Genomic DNA, 20,028 nt, shown 5'->3' with positions numbered 1-20,028 from the left:
AATAATTTCTCAGCTCTACTCTGATCTTTACTCTGATTCGTTTAGATCAACGGTCCTCTGGTCCTCTGCAGGTCCTCTGCCATGTGAGAACCTTTAAGTCTTTTTTTCCCTTTTGCAGTTTCAAGTTTCAAAGTTCAAAGTAAAAACGTTATCAAAGTACATATCACTTTGGGTAAGATTCAGCATGTTCTTCTGCAGCAGCTTCTGCAAGGTCAACAAAAGGTGCCTATTTAAACCAGTTTTTAATGATTGCAAGATCCTGCTATATATTAAGATCATAAAGTACTGCAGGTCTGTTCCATCAGTGAGTTGTTCATTGATAGAAAAAGTAAAGGAACTGTGCAAACTACTGCAGCCTGAGACATTGGAGACTTACAGTCTAACAGCGAGTGACCATCATAGTCCCTTTTCTTGTGATCACAAGACCCTTTTGAACATTGTTGATCTGGTATGCTGCAAGCTCGATTCGCTGATCTACTGGCTGAGAGCAGGGGGCAGATGGCAGGTGAGCTCCATGCAATCAGTCGTAGTGAGGAGCAGGCCTCAGGCCACGGGGTTGCCTGATTTACAGCTGCTGGGAGAGAGGCATCTGAGCTGGTGCCTCCACCGGGGGCAGCATGGCACAGCACCCCAGCTGGAGTTGTGGCTATCCCCATGATGTTTGCTCGGCTGAAGTCAACCTCTTTTGTGGTTGACGGAAGAATTCAACTGACTATACTAATATACTTGTATATTTTGTGTGATTATATTTTTACTGACACTCTATATGGACTTGTTATCTTGTATATAAGACCATAAGATGTAGGAGTGGGATTAGGCCATTTGGCCCATCAAGTCTGCTCCACCATTCAATCATGGCTGATCTTTTATTTTACCCTTCCTCAGCCTTCTCCCTGTAACCATTTGACGGCATGGCCAATCAGGAACCTCCTGGCCAATCTCCACCTTAAATACACCCAATGGCCTGGCCTCCACATCTGCCTGTGGTAACAAATTCCACAAAGTCTCCACCTTCTGGCTAAATACATTTCTCTGCATCTCTGTTTTAAATGGACACCCCTCTATCCTGAGGCAGTGACCTCTTGTCCTAGACTCCCCCCATGATGAGAAACATCCTTTCCACATCTACTCTGTCTAGGCATTTCAACATTCAAAAGGTTTCAACATGATCCTCCTCTCATCTTCTAATTCCAGCGAGTACAGGCCCGGAGCCATCAAACGTTCCTCATATGATAATCCTTTCATTCCCGGAATCATCCTTGTGAACCTCCTCTGAACGCTCTTTATATGTGAGCACTGGGCCTCGAGCCATCGTATTGCTGTGGGGGTGGGGCTCCAGGGCCAGTGCGCTCCACAGCAGGCATTGTGGTTGACTGAAGCTTTCAATGGGCTGGGACGTTTGACTATATACAAATATATTTTGTATGGTGGTATTTTTTTCTGATCATTTATATAGGCTTGTAGTATGTGCATGGACTGGGCTTCAACTTGCTGTGTTGCAGGGAGGTGGCGGGGGCGGGGGGCATCTGGGCTGGAGGAGACGGGCTCTATTGTGGTCGACTATGGATTAAAGGCACTAGTTTCTGACTCTTTTACTGAGTGGCAGTGAGTGCTTTGTGTTGTATGTGACTTTTGCACCCGGCCCCAGAGTAATGCTGTCTCATCTGGCCGTATTCATGAGTATTCATGTGTGGTTGAAAGACAATTAAACTTGAATTGAATTGACTCTGTCACCAAATACTACTCTAAAATTCATTTTCTTGCAAGCATTCACAGCAAAACAAAGAAATACAACAGAATCAATGAAAAAGCTACAAAGACTGACAAGCAAAACCAATGTGAAAAAGAAGGTAAACTATGCAAAATCAAATAATAATAATAAATAGTAGATAATTAACACCATGAGTTATAGAGTCCTTGAAAGTGATTCCACAGGTTGTGTTGTGTTGTGGTTGGTGAAGTTGTCCACGCTAGTTCAGGAGCCTGATGGTTAAAGGGTAATAACTTTGAGTTTATAATGCAGGGACTCTATCTACAGAACTCCAGCTGAGGTCAATCCAAGATTCAGTGCAAGTTTATCATAAGTTTCCTGCTTGCCAGCTCTTGGATTTATTGAACTCCATTTCCACCTCCGTCAAAATGTGATGCGCTGCTGGATTTCGAAGGACATCCGTCATCCAACCTAGATTAGTGTCTGAACATAATCAGTGCACGTGGCACACCCTGCACACATCAGCTGATGCAGAGTGCAGGGGAGGAATTGAAAATCATGTCCAGACATGTTGGGGATGATGAGATCCTATGTAACATTCCAAGACTCTGCTGTGTGGCGAATGAAATCCCAAAGTTCTGGCATGGTGTCATGGCGACCACCTTTCACTCAATATCAGAAAAATAAAAGATGAACAGTCTCAGTACGAAACATCAATTCTTTATTCCTTTCCACTGATGCTGCCTGACCTGCTGAGTTCCCCCAGCATCTTGTGTGCACTACTCTGGTTTTCAAGCATCTGCATAACCTTGTGCACATGAAAATAAGAGTTGGTTATTGATTACAGGAACCAGAGTGGTGCACAAGCTCCTGCTTACATCAATAGTGCTGAGAGCTTCATGTTCCTTGTTGTAAAAGTCACCAATAACTTCTAGTTCAGCCATATAGATGCCATGGCCAAGACAGTACACCTGTACCTCTACTTCCTCAGAAGGCTAAAGAAATTTAGCATGTTCCCTTCAACCGTCATCATAGGTACACCATAGAAACTACAGTAAGCTGTGGACAAAAAAAAAACAGCTTCTCTTCCATGGACTCTGCTAAATCAGGAGTTTACACTTGAATCCAAAAGTTAACTAACATTATTCTGAAGTTAAGCAGCAAGGCCTTGTCTGGTATTGAGACTTTGAGCAACAGCCAAGCCCTGCCCAGAATTTCCCATAAACAACCTTCGACAGATGGCAAAGCTCAATTTCAGCTATGCCAGCTGTCAGAATAACCAAGTATTACATGCTCAGAAAAAAATATTAAACAGTTAATTCTCTCTGAAAATATTGATTCCATTTAAGAATACTTTTTTCATTTAAAACATTAATGGACTCAATAATCTGACAATCTGCTTGCTTGCAGAAATATTGCAATATTATTAAAATTAGTCTATTAATCTTTATAGCTGCCATTTATTGCCCTGTGAAGGTGGGGAAAGATCTGCTTTCTTGCATCACCACAGTACTATTGGAAAGGGAACACCTGACTTAAACCCATCAAGTTTAGAACACTTTGTCTGTAGCTATTACACTTCATTCTGGATTATTATGGCTCTATCTGTTTTACCTCAATGCACTATATGATCAGCATGAACAACATGCAAGACAGGCTTTTCACTGTATCTCAGTACATGCGACAATAATAAGCCAACTCCAATGTTTCCAAGTCACAATTGGCAACTTGAATGGGAACCTCGTGGTGATGTTCCCAAGCAACTTCTACCTTTGTTCTTGTCAATGGTCAAGGTCACGGTACAGGAGGCAAAGTACTCCGGTTGGAAAGGGATTGGACATTTAGGTGGTAATAGGTTGTTGTGTACCAGAGGGTCAGAGCTTTCAATATTGATGGAGCTGTACTCATCCAGGAAGATAGAGGGCCTTCCATAACATTTCTGACCGACACTAAATCGATCAGGAGTTCATAGCCTCGGGGTCCACGGACCCCTTGATTAATGGTAGGGTCCATGGCATAAAAAAAGGTTGGGAACCCCTGAAATTAATGTGAGGATGGGAGGGTCAGGAAGTAAGTCACTTGCTTCAGGACACTCTGACCTGCTGGTGTAGCAACATTATTTATGTGGCTGGTCCCTCCGAGTTCAGGGATCAATGTTGACCTCCGAGATTTGGATGCTGGGGTCTTAGCAAAGGTGATAACATTGAACATCAAGGTTAGGTGGTTAGTTTGTTTTGTTGGAGATAGTTGGTGGCTGACTCTTCTGTATCCCATGTCAGCATGGATCAACACATGGCTTAATGTTGCATTGATCTCATCAAAGATGCCCACCATCCAGACCTTGCCACCTGTTCGCAGCTACCATTAGGCAGGAACTACAGAAGGCAACATCCATCATGAAAGATCGTCACCATCCAGGCCATGCCATCTTCTCACAGCTACTATTTGGCAGGGGGTACTTACTGAATTCTGAAGTCCCACATCATCAGGTTCAGGAACGGCTACTTTCCTTCAACCACTTGGGTCTTGAAGCAACCGACACAACCCTATTCAATAGAGGATAGTAACACTGTGACCCCATTGATCAGTTTGTCCTTTGTGTATTTTGTTGCAATTGTACTATTTCATGTAAAAATTGTATATAATTTAAGCTTTTAATCCTGCTTATATATAGTAATATGCCTATAATGCAGCTGCACGCAAGTATTCACACATGTACTTGCACAGATGACAATGAACTAGGCAGCACTTTAGTATAGTGGTTAGCACAATGCTTTAAGTACAACCGACCGGGTTCACTCCCACTGTTGCCTGTAAGGAGTTCACATGTCTCCCCATGACCGCGTGGGTTTCCTGCCACAATCCAAAGACGTACCAGTTGGTAGGTAAATTGTCCCAAGATCAGGCTAGGATTAAATCCTAATCCTAAATCATGGGATTGCTGGGTGCACATCTGAAGGGCCTATTCTACACTGTACCTTAATAACTAATTAAATAAATAGATCCTGAGAAAGGATCTAGTGCTTTCCCAGAGTATAGGATGAATAAACTCTCCACGAACTTCCAGCCAGGTACAGGTATCAATTTTAACTGATGTTTTGATAAGAAACTCTATTATCTTCATCATCTGGCATCATCCCTGATGAAGATAGCAGAGTTTGTCATCAAAATGTCGATGCCTGTACCTAGCCGGAAGCCCGAGAAGAGTTTTCTTGAACAGACTGAACCAGTAGGCTGCCTTAGTAGTTGAGGAGTTGCAAATGAATTGAACCTTGTGCAATCTCCAGTGAATGCCTCCCCTCTGAGTACATAATGGAAGTGATGAAAGAGTTTAAATTGGCTCGGTCTGGGACACTGCCCTAAGGAACTCCTACAGTGATGTCCTGAGATGGGACGATGGATTTCCAATATCTACAACCAGTGTGGATGTTACATTTCATTTCCAGGAGGATTTGAGAACATTCTTATACCCCTTCCTTGCCTCTCTTGCAATTTTGGAGCATGCAATAGAGCTTCCATTTCTGAACACAAAGTACACTGCAGTTGCTGTGGTCAAAGCAACACGTACAATACGCTGGATGAAATCAGCAGGTCGGGCAGCATCCATGGAAATGAAGTGTCAACATTTCGGGCCAAGACCCTTCGTCAGGACTGAAGAGGGAGGGGGCAGGGGCCCTATAAAGAAGGTGGGAAGAAGGCTCGTAGGTGCCAGGTGAAAAGCCAATAAGAGGAAAGATCAAGGGGTGGGGGAGGGGAAGCAGGGAGGGGATTGGCAGGAAAGGTGAAGAAGGAATATAAGGGGAAAGCACCATGTGTAGATGAAGAAGGCAGAATCATGAGAGAGGTGATAGGCAGCTGGAGGAGGGGGCAGAGGTAAACTGGGATTGGGGAAGGGAGAGGGAGGGAATTACCAGAAGTTGGAGAATTCAATGTTCATGCCAAGGGGCTGGAGACTACCCAGACAGTATATGAGGTGTTGCTCCTCCAACCTGAGCTTGGCCTCACCATGGCAGTAGAGGAGGCCATGTATGGAAATGTCCGAATGGGAATGTGAAGCAGGAGATCCATTTCTGAAGCCTGAGATCAAGCACACTAAACAAAGACTGACCAGCATCATACAAGCCAGTTTGATACCCCTCCACTGGATTTTGCTGAGACATTATTGACTGCACATCTCCAGTGTTTGGAAGTGCTTTCTTCAGATAGCTCATGCCTTTGAAGCTTACAGAATCGCTGCTGCCCAGGACAGGTTCTTGGATTAAGTTTTGACCTTCAAGTTTAAACCAGCCAAAGGCTGTGCAAGTACTTTGTAGGTGGTGGCAAATGTTATTGTGTTGTCTTTACGACAGTTATTTAGTTTATAATATTTTCGCTTAGTAATTCATTTGTTAGTATTTTCTAGTTAGAATTAGAAGTGTTTAAAGTATATTCATTGCATGTAAAATATATCGGCATGCGATGACGTCACATCCGGTTTCGCCGCGTCTTGTGGGAAAACACCGGTTTGAAATTAGCGCGAGGGTGGGGGCTCACCACGAGGCACACCTGAGCAGAAGTTGTTTTGCAGGCATGAGAAATCACAGTGAGAGCAACGCTGTAAGTTAATAGATAATCGATATATTGAACTAAGATGTTAATGCCGACCCTGTTAAAAGTAACGACGGTCGATAAATGTTTTCGTTAGTTAGAGTTGCGGATAGTTTGCATGGAAGTGTATTTAAAGTAGTCAATGGAGCAGGTAAACTCTCCCTGTATACTGCACCTTAGTGTAATGTAGTTATAGTCACTTTTACAAGTATTTACAATTGAAATGTGATATTAAGAAAGGAACAAATACTGTATCAATCTTGTATTGTTTTATCAACAGTTTTCACCATATGTTAATGTGAAGAGTGAACAGTAAATGGTTAATCTTACTGCGATCTGGTTTCATTGACTGTGGTTTATCTCGGCGTTGAATTCGGCGTTATTAGTTACACCCGAAGGATAACGTTACAGTGAAAAAGCGGCATTATCAGGTGTTTCAAGTGCTGCAATGTCAGCTCGATCCAGCATCAAGTCGTTGCCGCCCAGCGACAAGGGCAGTAGAGCGACATCAAGTAAGTCCACCCAGGCAAGAGCCAAGGCAGAAGCCGCCAGGGTGCGACTGCACTACGCCAGACAAGAAGCAGTTTTGAAAATGGAACGGGCCACCAGTGAATCCAAAATCCAGAAGGAAAAGGCCGCCAGAGAAGCCGAAATCCAGAAGGAAAAGGCCGCCAGAGAAGCTGAAATCCAGAAGGAAAGGGCCGCCAGAGAAGCCGAAATCCAGAAGGAAAGGGCCGCCAGAGAAGCCGAAACCCAGTTGGAAATGGCAAAGATATCGACAAAGTTGCAAGTGCTGCAGCTAGAAAGAGAAGAAGCTGCCAAGGCGGAAGCAGAGTACATAGAAGAAGCTGAAGGGACGCAAGATCTGACCGAAGTAAGATCTACTTCAGAATGGGCCAGATCGGAACGCACAAGCGACTATGTCCGATCTCAAATAGACAGGCAGGCTCGTCCTTCCTCTCCATACGTATTTGATAACTTCCCAAGATACGAGGAAGACAACTTACCCTCGCGACTCGGTGATGAAGTCGGGAATGAAAGAGCTGATAACCAATATTTCTCGACACCAAACTTACGAGATTTGGTGCGAAGAGATGCAGAGGTCGAATCCAGGACGGCAAATTCCATAAGAAATGTACGCTCTCAGTCATATAGGCACCAACGTACTTCTCCAGCCCTCATGCCGCTTACAGTTGATCCCACGATGCAGTATTTAGCACGACGGGATCTCGTCACTTCGGGACTGTACCAGTTTGACGATAAACCTGAAAATTACCGTGCATGGTACTCCACATTCACCAACGCGATCGACGGAGTCCAGCTCAGAGCAACCCAAGAGTTGGACCTTATGGTGAAATGGCTGGGAAAAGAATCACGAGAACAGGTGAGACGCATACGTTCAGTGTACATCAACAAACCCGAGCTAGCCTTAAGTGAAGCGTGGGAGAGACTTCTGGAGAGGTATGGGGCCCCCGAAATTATTGAAGCGGCACTATATCGACGTCTGGAAAACTTTCCTAAGGTGTCGGCCAAAGATCACATTAAGTTAAGAGAATTCGGAGATTTACTCATGGAGATCCAAGGCGCCAAAGAAGATGGCTACTCAGCTGGTCTAGTATACCTAGATACTCCATCCGGGATTAGACAAGTAGTGGACAAACTTCCATTCGGGCTGCAGGACAGGTGGCTGTCCGTTGCTTTAGAATACAAGGTAGACAACGATGATCGATTTCCTCCCTTTAAACTCCTCACTAGGTTTGTGTGCTGGGAGGCAAAGAAGCGAAACGACCCTAGCCTCGCAGGCCCAGGAAGCAGTACGATTTACACCAAGCCAGGTGGATCCTCTTCAAATGTTTTCAACATTGATAAACCCGTGTCAGTGCTCAAGACCGAAGCCCTTACAACTAACAACGACCCTAGCAAGTATTGTCCATTGCATAACAAACCTCACCCCCTCAAAGGATGCAGAATGTTTAGGGGAAAACCCCTTGCAGAGAGGACGGCCCTTCTCAAAGAGAAAAGAATATGTTTTAGATGCTGTTCCTCAACCTCTCACCTCGCCAGAGAGTGTACGATCGCCGTGAAGTGTCCGGAATGTGATAGCACGGATCACGTCGGGGCCATGCATCCCGGCCTGTCACTGCAAACCGACGGCGCTCCTTCACCCCCACAACAGGACGGCGGGGAGGGAGAGGCTCACTCTAGGTCAACAGTTGTCAGCACGAACTGTACAGAAGTTTGCGGTCAAGCTCGGTCAACCCGTTCTTGTTCCAAGATCTGCCTCACTAAGGTGTACCCTAAAGGAGCCAAAGACAAGGCCATCAAAGCCTATGTGATTCTGAAAGATCAGAGCAATCGCTCACTAGCCAGTCCAGAGTTCTTTAAATTGTTCAACATTGAGAGTGAGCAGTTCCCATCCTACCTCAGAACTTGCTCAGGCAACATGGAAACCCAAGGAAGGAAGGCAGAAGGCATCCAGATCGAGTCCCTGGATGGTAAAGTCGTCATCTGTCTCCCTCCGCTCTTAGAGTGCGATGGAATCATGAATAACCGCACTGAGATCCCAACACCAAGTGCGGTGCTACACCAGCCACATCTCTGCCACATCGCAAAACACATCCCAGAACTGGATCCAAAGGCAGAAATACTCCTGCTATTAGGGAGAGACGTTCTCCGGGTGCACAAGGTTAGGCAGCAGGTCAATGGACCACACAACGCTCCCTTTGCGCAACGCCTGGATCTAGGCTGGGTGGTGATAGGAGAGGTGTGATTCGGTGACGTACACAAACCGACGGTTAACACACTCAAGACCAATGTGCTAGAGACTGGCCGCCATTCAATTTTTCAACCCTGCCCGAGTGTCCCGTGCATTAAGGAAGCACAAGACGTTAACAAGCGTAAAGTAACTGACGAGGCGCTAGGTCAGTCAGTTTTCGTTCAAACCGAGCATGGAAATAAACTTGCACAATCAGCTCAAGATGCCATTTCTTTAAAAGCAAAGGACACCAAGGTCTTCAGAGATAAAGCAAATAATGGGGTCGCCCCACTACCTTTCAGAGAACCACGCCAGTGCTCACCAAAATAACAAAGAGCAGGCAGTCAAGCGGTTCCTGTCCTTACGGAAAACTCGGAAAAGGAAACCTGAGATGCAGCAACGCACCCGATTGACCCACGAGGTACTGTGCACCCTAATGGCAGAGGTCACAGCCATTATAAACTCACGACCACTCCTGCCTGTGTCCTCTGACCCAGAAAACCCCTTCATACTTTCGCCATCAATGCTCCTTACACAGAAGGCAGGAGCACCTCCTCCACCAGGAGACTTCTCAGACAAGGATTTGTACACAAAGCAATGGAGACAAGTCCAGGCTCTGGCAAATCAGTTCTGGTCTCGCTGGAGACAAAAATATCTACCTTTGTTGCAACAGAGACAAAAGTGGACAGAACCCCGCAGGAATCTTCAAGTTGGAGACTTAGTCCTGCTCAGGGACAAGCAAATCGCCCGCAACAGCTGGCCAATGGCCAGAATCACTGCTACATTCCCTAGTGGGGATGGACATGTCAGGAAGATCAAACTGAAGACTACCGACCAAGACGATGTGAAAATTTACCAAGGGCCAGTTACAGAAGTTATTCTACTTCTACCCAATGACTGATTAAGAGACTAAGTTTTGTACTCTGCTCATTGTGACCTTACGAAGGTCAAGCGGGGAGTGTGTTGTCTTTACGACAGTTATTTAGTTTATAATATTTTCGCTTAGTAATTCATTTGTTAGTTTTTTCTAGTTAGAATTAGAAGTGTTTAAAGTATATTCATTGCATGTAAAATATATCGGCATGCGATGACGTCACATCCGGTTTCGCCGCGTCTTGTGGGAAAATACCGGTTTGAAATTAGCGCGAGGGTGGGGGCTCACCACGAGGCACACCTGAGCAGAAGTTGTTTTGCAGGCATGAGAAATCACAGTGAGAGCAACGCTGTAAGTTAATAGATAATCGATATATTGAACTAAGATGTTAATGCCGATCCTGTTAGAAGTAACGACGGTCGATAGTGTTTATGCTTTCGTTAGTTAAAGAGTTGCGGATAGTTTGCATTGAAGTGTATTTAAAGTAGTCAATGGCGCAGGTAAACTCTCCCTGTATACTGCACCTTAGTGTAATGTAGTCATAGTCACTTTTACAAGTATTTACAATTGAAATGTGATATTAAGGAAGGAACAAATACTGTATCAATCTTGTATTGTTTTATCAACAGTTTTCACCATATGTTAATGTGAAGAGTGAACAGTAAATGGTTAATCTTACTGCGATCTGGTTTTCATTGACTGTGGTTTATCTCGACGTTGAATTCAGCGTTATTAGTTACACCCGAAGGAGAACGTTACAGTTATCATCTTTAGTAATCTGGTCTTGATGGCAAATAGCTCTGCCTCCTAAACCGACAACCTTCAGTCCTAGACAGAGAGTTTTGAAACAAAACGTCAACAGTTTCTTCCCTCTCATGAATACTGGGTGGCGCTGGGCAGCACAATAGCAAAGTGATCAGCACAACTCTTTATCACGCCAACTGTAAAATCAGCGTTCAGATCCTGCCACTGACCATGAGGAGTTTGTGCATTCTCCCCATGACCATGTGGGTTTCCCCCAGCTGCTCTGGCTTCCTCCCACATTGCAGATGTGCACAAGTCAGGGTTAGTAAGTTGTGGGCATAAAATGTTGACACCAAAATTCGTGGCAACACTTTTGTGGACTGCCTCTGGAACATCCCAAGTGTGTTGGTCACTGACATTTCACTGTTTCAATGTACATGTGACAAATAAAACTAATATTAACTTTCCTTTTAACACGCCTACCTTGTCAGTGCTGCACTACTGGTATTCCAGCAGGGCATGCAGTCTCCTTTATTCTCCCCACAATACAGCCTGAGTATTTCCTACTTAATGTAAACCCTAAACCAAACAGTGGAAAAAATAGAAAGGCAAGTTTTGTCAATTTCACAGCTTTTAAATGTTACAATTGTAACCTGGGCCACTACAGCCTCTGATAGCTCATTCCAAACATCGACCATTCTGGGTCAAACCTTCCCCACTGATGTTCTCTAAAATTCCTCCCTCTCACTTATGCTCTTTTGTTTTAGATGCCACCCCCCCCCCCACCCAGATTCTACAAAAGAGATGATTGGCTATAGACCAGAAACAGAAAGATGTAGAGTGGAAAGCATTCTGACTGGCATAGAAATTCCAATGTACAGGAATGCAAGAGGCTGCAGAGTGGTGGGATTCAGCCTGTTCCATCAGACGTACAGCTCTCCCCACTATTAAGGTCATCTTCAAGAAGTGATTTCTCAGTAAGGTGACATCCATCATCCGGGACTTCCACTACCCGGGACATCTCCCTTTCTATGCTGCCATCAGGCAAGTACAGGAGACTGAACCCCACACCTCAAGGTCCAACAACAGCTGTCATTCAACTGACCTGAAAAACCCTCAAATTGCACTAACGTCATTTTTGTTTATTTTGTTATATTAGTTCTGTATGGGTGTCTCCCCCACCCCCTTACAAAGGTAGAGCGTTCCTATGAAAGCTTTCTTAAGCCAAAATGGCGTAAAGCAATGAACCATTAATTTATATGGGAAACATTTTCGTAAAAGCGAAAATCCTTTTTGTAGTGCGAAAACAGGTTACTAATGTCAAACACAAGGAAATCTGCAGATGCTGGAAATTCAAGCAACACACACAAAATGCCGGTGGAACACAGCAGGTCAGGCAGCATCTATAGGGAGAAGCGCTGTTGATGTTCTGGGCCGAGACCCTTTGTCAGGACTAACTGAAAGGAAAGATAGTAAGAGATTTGAAAGTAGGAGGGGGATGGGAAAATGTGAAATGACAGGAGAAGACCGGAGGGGTTGAAGCTGAGAGCTGAAAAGGTAATTGGCGAAAGTGATACAGAGCTAGAGAACGGAAAGGATCATGGGAAAGGATCATGGTACAGGAGGCCTAGGGAGAAAGGGGGAGGGAGCACCAGAGGGAAATGGAGAACAGGCAGAGCGATGGGCAGAAAGAGAGAAAAAAAAGGGGGAAAAGCTAATTACATCAGGAATGGGGTAAGAAGGCATTTACAGAAGTTTGAGAAGTCAATGTTCATGCCATCAGTTTGGAGGCTATCCAGCCGGTATATAAGGTGTTGTTCCTTCAACGTGAGTGTAGCTTCATCTTGACAGTAGAGGCCATGAATAGACATAACAGAATGGGAATGGGACATGGAATTAAAATGTGTGGCCATTGGGAGATCCTGCTTTCTCTGGTGGACAGAGCATAGGTGTTCAGCAAAACAGTCTCCCAGTCTGCGTCAGGTCTCACCAATATATAAAAGGCCAAGTGACGTAAAGCAGGGGACACCTGTATAATGTTGTGTTAAGTCACTCAAGCCTGGTATGCACTGTGCTGTTGTAGCATAATGCTAATTTTCATGGCATTTCTAACCGATGACAATATGACAATAAGCAAAATGACAGATTGTGAGTAGTTTTTGTTTTAATTGAAAAATCCATCCATACACCTCTAAAATAAAATCCCATTGCAATGGTGGTCAACAGTCACCAATGGAGCTCCTTGGAATTGAGCAACATGCAGCGTCAGTCGGAGTTGGTCAGCTCGGCTCTGGTCTTTGCTGGCACTGGACTGAATTCTGCTGGCCGACCTCCTGGCTGACAGGAGGAGTGGGGCTCCCTCTGTGAGTGAGGGGGCCGGTAGAGTAGAGAGGAGGAAGAGAAGGTGGTGGGAGGGGTAGGTAATTCAGCGAGACGGGAGCGGGGTGTCTGAGGTGCTCATGATGAGACTGGAATCGAGGCTCAGACTATCTGGAACAGAGATGGGCAAAAACAAAAGTTAGGTTAGCAAAGCGACAGGAGATAGGTTCCCTTCCCAACTGCCCAAACAGTGAAACGTCAGCTGTACTGTAGGTCTTATGGTCTACATTTCAGACCGGTGCCAATGCAAAGACTTGACAAGCTGTGTCTAACTCTCCTTCAAATGTATGAACAGGATGCTGGGCTTTTTCATCCCTCTTTTTATTCTCAATGGGTGCATGTCCACTGGTGTCATCATTACAACTTCAGATTCAAGTCAACAGAAGAACTAATCTCCCACCAAACCTATGACTCAAGGGCCAAGGGGTGCGTAGGTCTCACCCCACACTGGGGGGAAATAATTGGCTACTCCCCAATCGTGCGCCTTGTGGAACTTTTTTTGTCTGATTGAGGGTGATGGGGTGAGGAGTGGAACAGCATCACAGAATTGGCACTGCAGCTTCAATCCTCCAGGAAGCTGTGTTCGATCCTGACCCCTGCTTGGAGTTTGCATGTACTCCCGGTGACTGCATGTGTCTTCTCTGCTTTCCTCCCACATCCCAAAGACTCACAGGCAGTAGGTTCACTGATTACAGTAAGCTGTCCCCAGTGCATTGGTCCACAGCAGGAGAACCAGGGGATGGTGTGCGGGTGGGATTTGGAAAATATTGGTGGGCATTTGAGTGGGTTAATGGGAAACAGAAGGGGTGGAATGCACTGAGAGCTAGCATCATTACGATGGGCTGAAGTACTTCCTATGTTTCAAATACAAGGGCAAACTGGGTATTAGGGAAATGCCCACCTACCACAGAACAACACATACCCTGGTCAAAATTGAGCTTCTTAGCTGGAGAGCTGTCACCCAGGCCTTCGATGTCCACCAGGTCACTGTTGACATCAGAGTCATTCAGGGCACTGAGGGTCACATCTGCAGGAACAGGCAGAAATCATCATCCTCTCTGTAACTAGCACCCATTACCTCCCCAGTAATCTACGATAGGCTAAACAATATCAGAGTCAGACTCTTACACTGAAAGTCCCTACGTAAACATTACAGTATCATTATATGCTCCGCCAATAGGTGGTGGTGTGGCACAAGCTGCTAAAATCTCCTCTTCAGAAAGGAGGCAAATAGACACTCAGCAGCCACATTATTAGGTGCCTCTTGTATCGAATAAAGTGGCTACTGAGTATATATTCATGGTCTGCTGCTGCTGTAACTAAGCCACTTTAAGGCTCAACATGTTGCAAGTTCAAAGATGCTCTTCTGCTCACCACAGTGTGGTTATTTGAGTTGCTGTCACTTTCCTGTCAGCTTGAACCAGTCTGGCCGTTCTCCTCTGACCTCTCTCATTAAAAAGGCGTTTTCGCCCACAGAACTGCTGCTTACTGAAGGCTTTTTTTTTTGTTAATCATAGCATTCTCTGTAAACCCTAAAGACTGTTGTGTGTGAAAATCCCAGATCAGTAGTTTCCGAGGAGGGTGTACTTAAGGCAGAGATTCATAGGTTCTTGATTGGTAAGAGGGTTAAGTATTAGAGGGAGAAGATGGGAGAATGGAAACAAAAACAAAAATCAGCCACGATTGAATGTTGGAGCAAGCTCAATGGGCCGAGAGGCCTAATTCCCCCCTAATGGTAAGTGTTTCCATAACAACAAGAACTGGAAGTTGAACCGCCGCACCTGATGGTTTCTGCTTCTTAGCCCCTGTCGAGTCTGTGGAGGCCACGTTCCCAGACCCCACTGTCGCTGTGGGCGGCGTCGTGCTTGTTGGGGCTCCAGTTGTTGCCACAGGGGTTGCCATCTTCTTATGGGTCTTCTTGGGGGACTCAGAAGGGAGCGGCATGCTACTGTCCTCGTAGACCTTCCTCTTCACTGTGGTCTTGATCTGCGCTCTAGGTAGGAGTGGGGAGCAGTAATGTTACATCATTAGCACCCATGTAAAAAGAAAACAGAACTGCCAGCTCCAAAACCTCTCAGAACTTTTAAGATACACATACAAAATGCAGGAGGAACTCAGCAAGTCAGGCAATATCTATGGAAAAAGAGTACAGTCGATGTTTCAAGCCGAGATCCTTCAGCAGGACTGGAGGAGAAAAAAGAGGAGTAGATTTAAAAGATGGAGGGAGGGGAGGGAGAAACACAAGGTGATAGGTGAAAGAGATACAGGGCTGGAGAAGGGGGAGTCTGATAGAAGAGGACAGAAGGCCATAGAAGAAAGTAAAGGTGGGAGGAGCACCAAGGGGAGGTGATGGGCGGGCAAGGAGATATGGTGAGAGAGGGAGAAAGGGATGGAGAAGGGGGCCATTACCAGAGTTTTTTTTTAAATATTTATTAAATTTTAGAAATTACAAAGAATAAATGTAATAGTAAAATAGTAAGAAAGATAATATTAGCCCCCCTCCCCCTTAACCCTTATCTAAAGAAAGAAAAAAGAAAGAAGAGAAAGATTGCCTGGATATCGGAGGATCCCCACATGCTCCATGGAGTTCAAAATAATTTTGGTACTTATTTTTTACTTTCCCCAATTACTATAATTTTATCTTCAAAGGACCTATGTATTTACTCCTATCTTTTGTAACCCAATCTCTCTTTAATTTCTTATGTTCTGTTTCTGTTAAATGTGTTTCTTATAAAAATAAAGCTACATCTCCTTTCATTTTCTTAATATATGTTAAAACTCTTTTTCTTTTCACAGGTCCATTAATTCCATTAACATTAAAACTTTAAAAAATTAAGTAAATTAATCATTCATGGGAACTCTTTAAAATTCCCCATGTTGCTATGAGTCTCTCCCCAATCATCCAGGCAAAGAAGAAGAAAAATAGAAAAAAGATAATTAATATATAAGAAAAAAACAAAAAACAAAATACCCCCCCACTAATGTTGCGAATAAAAAGAACACAACATTACCCCCCCCCCCCCCCATTTTACAGGTCATGGCAATCGCCATGATTGTACACGTGAAACTCGCAGCTAACAATCAGGAGCTCCCCCAGCTCCCCCGCAAAAAAAAAAGAAAAATATATCGATAAAGAAAAAAAAATAATAATTAATGTCTCTACTCTCAATTAATACTTTTTTTCTTATAAATGTTTTTTTCTTCTTATAAATGTCCATCAGGTCCAACCTTATTTCAGTCTTCATCATTAGTCCATTTCATTTCTATAATTCTTTAGTCCTCTTCATGGGCATCAGGTAATTTTTGTACAAATTCCTCTGTTTTCTGGTAGTCAATGAAGAATCTTCTTCCTCCATTATCCAGGAAGATTATCAATTTTGCTGGATAGCTCAATAAAAATTTATAGCCCTTTTCCCATAAAGATTTTTTCACTGGATTAAATTCGTTCCGCCTCTTCAACAGATCGTAGCTTATGTCTGGATAAAAAACACATCTTTTCCCTTCTACTACCAATGGCCCATTTCTCTTTTTAGCACCTTGAGTAACTGCCTTCAAGATCATTTCTTTATCTTGATACCTTAAACATTTTATCAAAATTGATCTCGGATTTTGATCTTGTTGAGGTTGTGGTCTTAAAGCTCTGTGTGCTCTTTCAATTTCAATTATTTGACTTCCTTCTTTCATTTCCAAAATTTCCGGAATCCATTTTTGAAAGAATTTTATTGGATTTTCTCCCTCTGTACCTTCCATAAGACCAACAATTTTAATATTATCTTGTCTACTAGAGTTCTCAAGTGCATCCATTTTTTCCATCATCCGTTTTCTTTCTGCTGTCCAGGCAAGCTTATCGTATTCTATCTTTTCTATTCTTTCTGTGTTTTCTTCTATTTTTACTTCCATCTCTTTAACTTTATTATCCATCTTCTTTTGTTCTTCCACCACATTGTCAAGTGTATTCTGTATGCTTCTTATATCTGTTCTTATAACTTTAAATTCATTCGCCATATTTGTTCTTATAACTTTTAATTCAATGATTATATATATATCAGGATATCGTTTATGTCTCCTTTAATCTCTTCCTTCTTTTCTTCTTCTTTTTCTTCTGGATTTCCCAAAGAGTCTGTTTCAACTTCCGACTCACTTTCAATTTCACTTCCAACCATTGTTAAAGCTTGCATTTTTGTTAACATCTGTTCATGCATACTTTCGCGCATGCGTTGTTCTTGCCGTTTCTTCTTAGAGACCGCCGACATTGCTGCAACTTCTTTTCCCGCAACATCAGAAGTGCCATGCACTTCGTCAGGAGAAGATCCAACTTGAGTCCAAGGCTTCGCCAAGACGGCTAGGCCTTTTTCCCGCCGATTTGTGCAGTCTTCGAAGTAGAAGCTTTCTTCTGTTTCAGTTTAGGAGCCATATCAAAAGATAATCCTGAGTTGCTTATAAGTAGTTTCTAATAGATATTTGTTAACTCTTCTTCATTTAAACCTTATTTCATTACTTTTTGCGAGGGAGCTGGAATCCCAACGTCTCGACCCTACGTCATCACGTGACGTCCCCCCTACCAGAATTTCAAGAAATTGATATTCATGCCATCAGGTTGGAGCCTACCCGGGCAGAATTTAAGGTGTTGTTCTTCTAACCCGAGTGTGGTCTCATTGCAACAATAGAGGATGAGGCAATGGATTGACAAATCTGAATGGGAACGGGAAATGGAATTAAAATGGGTGGCCACTGGGAGATCCCGCTTCTTCTGACAGACAGAGCTCAGGTGCTCGGCGAAGCGGTCTCCCAATCTACAGGAGGCCACACAAGGAGCATCAGACACAGTATATGACCCCAACAGACTCACAGGTGAAGTGTTGCCTCACCTGGAAGGACTGTTTGGGGCCCTGAATGGTAGTGAGGAAGGTGGTGTAGAAACAGGTATAGCACTTGTTCTGCTTGCAAGGATAAGTGACAGGAGGCAGATCAGTGGAGGGTCAAATGGACAAGAGAGGTTGGTGGCAGTGGATGGGAGAGTCCCAGAGCTAATAAGGCTGGTGATGGCGTGCAAGACAATGGCCTGGTGCTCCTTAGTAGGGTGCTGCTGCCACCAACCTCATAGTTCTTGCACCTCCCGTTTCTACCTCCTACCCAAGATCCACAAGCCTTGTCCAAGTAGACCCTTTGCTTCAGCTTGTTCCTGCCCCACTAAATGCATTCTGTATACCTGGACTCTGTTTTATCCTCTGGTTCAGTCCCTTCCGACCTATATCTGTGACACTTCACACGCTCTGGATCTCTTCAATGACTTCAAGTTCCCTGGCCCCCATCATCTTATTTTCACTATGTCCCGTCCCTATACATCCCCATTCCCCACCAGAAAGCTCTTACAGCTGTTTCTTTCTGGACACCATATTCAACCAGTTCCCCTCCACCACTCTCCTCTGTCCAGTGGAATTTGTCCTCTCTCAATAATTTTACTTTGGCTCCCCCCCCCCCCCAAACAAAAGGTGTAAACATGGGTGCTTGCGTAGGTCCCAGCTATGGCTGCCTGTCGGCTATGTGCAATATTCTATGTTCCAAGCCTACACAGGTGACCGGCCTGCACTTTTCCTACACTACATCGATGACTACATTGGTGCTACTTCCTGCACCCATGCAGAGCTCATCAACTCTGCCTCTGGCTTCCACCCTGCTCTCAAATTTACCTGGTCCATTTCAGAAACCTCCCTTTGCTTTCTCGATCTTTCTGCCCCTGGAGACAGCTTATCTACTGATGTCTATTATAAACCTATGAAATCCCAAAGCTACCTGGACTGTACCTCTACCTACCCTGTAAAAACGCCTTCCCCTTCTCTCAATTCCTCTGTCTCCACCATGTCGGCTCTCAGGATGAGGCTTTTCATTCCAGAACGAAGGAAATGTCCCCCATTTTTAAAGAAATGGCCTTCCATTTCTCCAGCATCAATGCTGCCCTCAACTGCATCTCTTCCATTTCATACACATCTGCTGTCACCCTATCCTCCCGCCATTCCACCACGGATAAGGTTCCTCTTATCTTCACCTACTAGCCCACCAGCCTCCACGTCCAGCACATAATTTTCCGGAACTTACGCCACCTCCAACACGATCCCACCACCAAGCACATCTTTCCGCAGGGATCGTTCCCTACCCACTGACCTCCCTCCCTCCCTCCCTCACTACCATTCAGGGCCCCAAACAGTCCTTCCAGGTGAGGCGACACTTCACCTGAGAGTCTGTTGGGGTCATTTACTGTGTTCCTGTACATCAGTCAGACTCCGTATAGATTGGGAAACCACTTCACCAAGCACCTACACTGCATCTGCCAGAAAAAGCAGGATCTCCCAGTAGCCTCTCATTTTAATTCCACTTCCCATTCTGACACGTCAATCCATGGCCTCCTCTACTGTCGCAATGAGGCCACACTCAGGTTGGAAGAATAACATCTTATATTCTATCTGGGTAGCCTCCAACCTGATGGCATGAACATCGATTTCTCAAACTTCTGTAATGTCCCCCATCTCTCCTTCACCATCCCCCAACCCCTTTTCCCTCTTTCACTTTATCTCCTCGCCTGCCATTGCCTCCCTCTGGTACTACTCCCCCCCCCCCCCCCCCCTCACTACCATGGCCTTCTATCCTCTGCTGTTAGATTCCCCCTTTTCTAGCCCGGTATCTCTTTCATCAGTCAGCTCTTTACTACACCACTCTCCCTCCAGGTTTCACCTATCACCTTGTGTTTCTCCCTTCACCCCCACCACCTTTTCTTTGTAATCGGAGCTACATGTAGTACTTCAGATACTGTGTAAGCAAAGTTCAATGTGAACGGCAATAGCTTAAGATAGAGGCACAGTGGTGTGGCTGGTAGAGCTGCTGCCTGACGGCTCCAGAGACCCAGTTCGGCGGTGGCGGTGTGCGTGTGTGTAAGTTTGCACGTTATTGGTGCAGCTGCATGAGTACCCCCCCCCCCCCAAC

At 44.7% G+C, this 20,028-nt stretch overlaps 2 protein-coding genes across 9 annotated transcripts in view; one reads left to right on the top strand and one right to left on the bottom strand.

Annotated features, from left to right (window-relative positions):
- Positions 1-260: 260 nt before the first annotated feature.
- The window catches only part of LOC132396954 (uncharacterized), a 31,418-nt gene continuing 11,650 nt past the window's right edge, over positions 261-20,028 (top strand). For 2 of the 5 annotated variants that reach the window (XR_009513194.1, XR_009513193.1), the window contains exons 1-2: positions 261-505; positions 1,768-1,850. Coding sequence is in view for 2 of the 5 variants with exons in the window: in XM_059975116.1 (XP_059831099.1) it covers positions 6,747-9,068 (2,322 nt within the window). In the remaining 3 variants the exon portion in view is untranslated. Of the gene's footprint in view, positions 506-1,767; positions 1,851-6,140; positions 6,308-6,578; positions 9,070-20,028 lie in introns of those variants that run through there. The other 3 variants (XM_059975116.1, XM_059975117.1, XR_009513195.1) reach the window with 3 other exon arrangements.
- Positions 12,811-20,028, bottom strand: part of LOC132396956 (chromatin complexes subunit BAP18-like) — a 28,773-nt gene continuing 21,555 nt past the window's right edge. For 3 of the 4 annotated variants that reach the window (XM_059975123.1, XM_059975121.1, XM_059975120.1), the window contains 3 exons: positions 14,832-15,043; positions 13,973-14,077; positions 12,811-13,161 (listed from right to left, as the gene is read on the bottom strand). In XM_059975123.1, the coding sequence (XP_059831106.1) occupies positions 13,097-13,161; positions 13,973-14,077; positions 14,832-15,043 (382 nt within the window). In that variant the 3' untranslated portion in view covers positions 12,811-13,096. The remainder of the gene's footprint in view (positions 13,162-13,972; positions 14,078-14,831; positions 15,044-20,028) is intronic. The other variant, XM_059975122.1, reaches the window with a different exon arrangement.

Source organism: Hypanus sabinus, chromosome 7 (genome assembly GCF_030144855.1).
Source record: "Hypanus sabinus isolate sHypSab1 chromosome 7, sHypSab1.hap1, whole genome shotgun sequence".
Classification (NCBI taxonomy): domain Eukaryota; kingdom Metazoa; phylum Chordata; class Chondrichthyes; order Myliobatiformes; family Dasyatidae; genus Hypanus; species Hypanus sabinus.
This window is presented reverse-complemented; position numbering and strand designations above follow the sequence as displayed.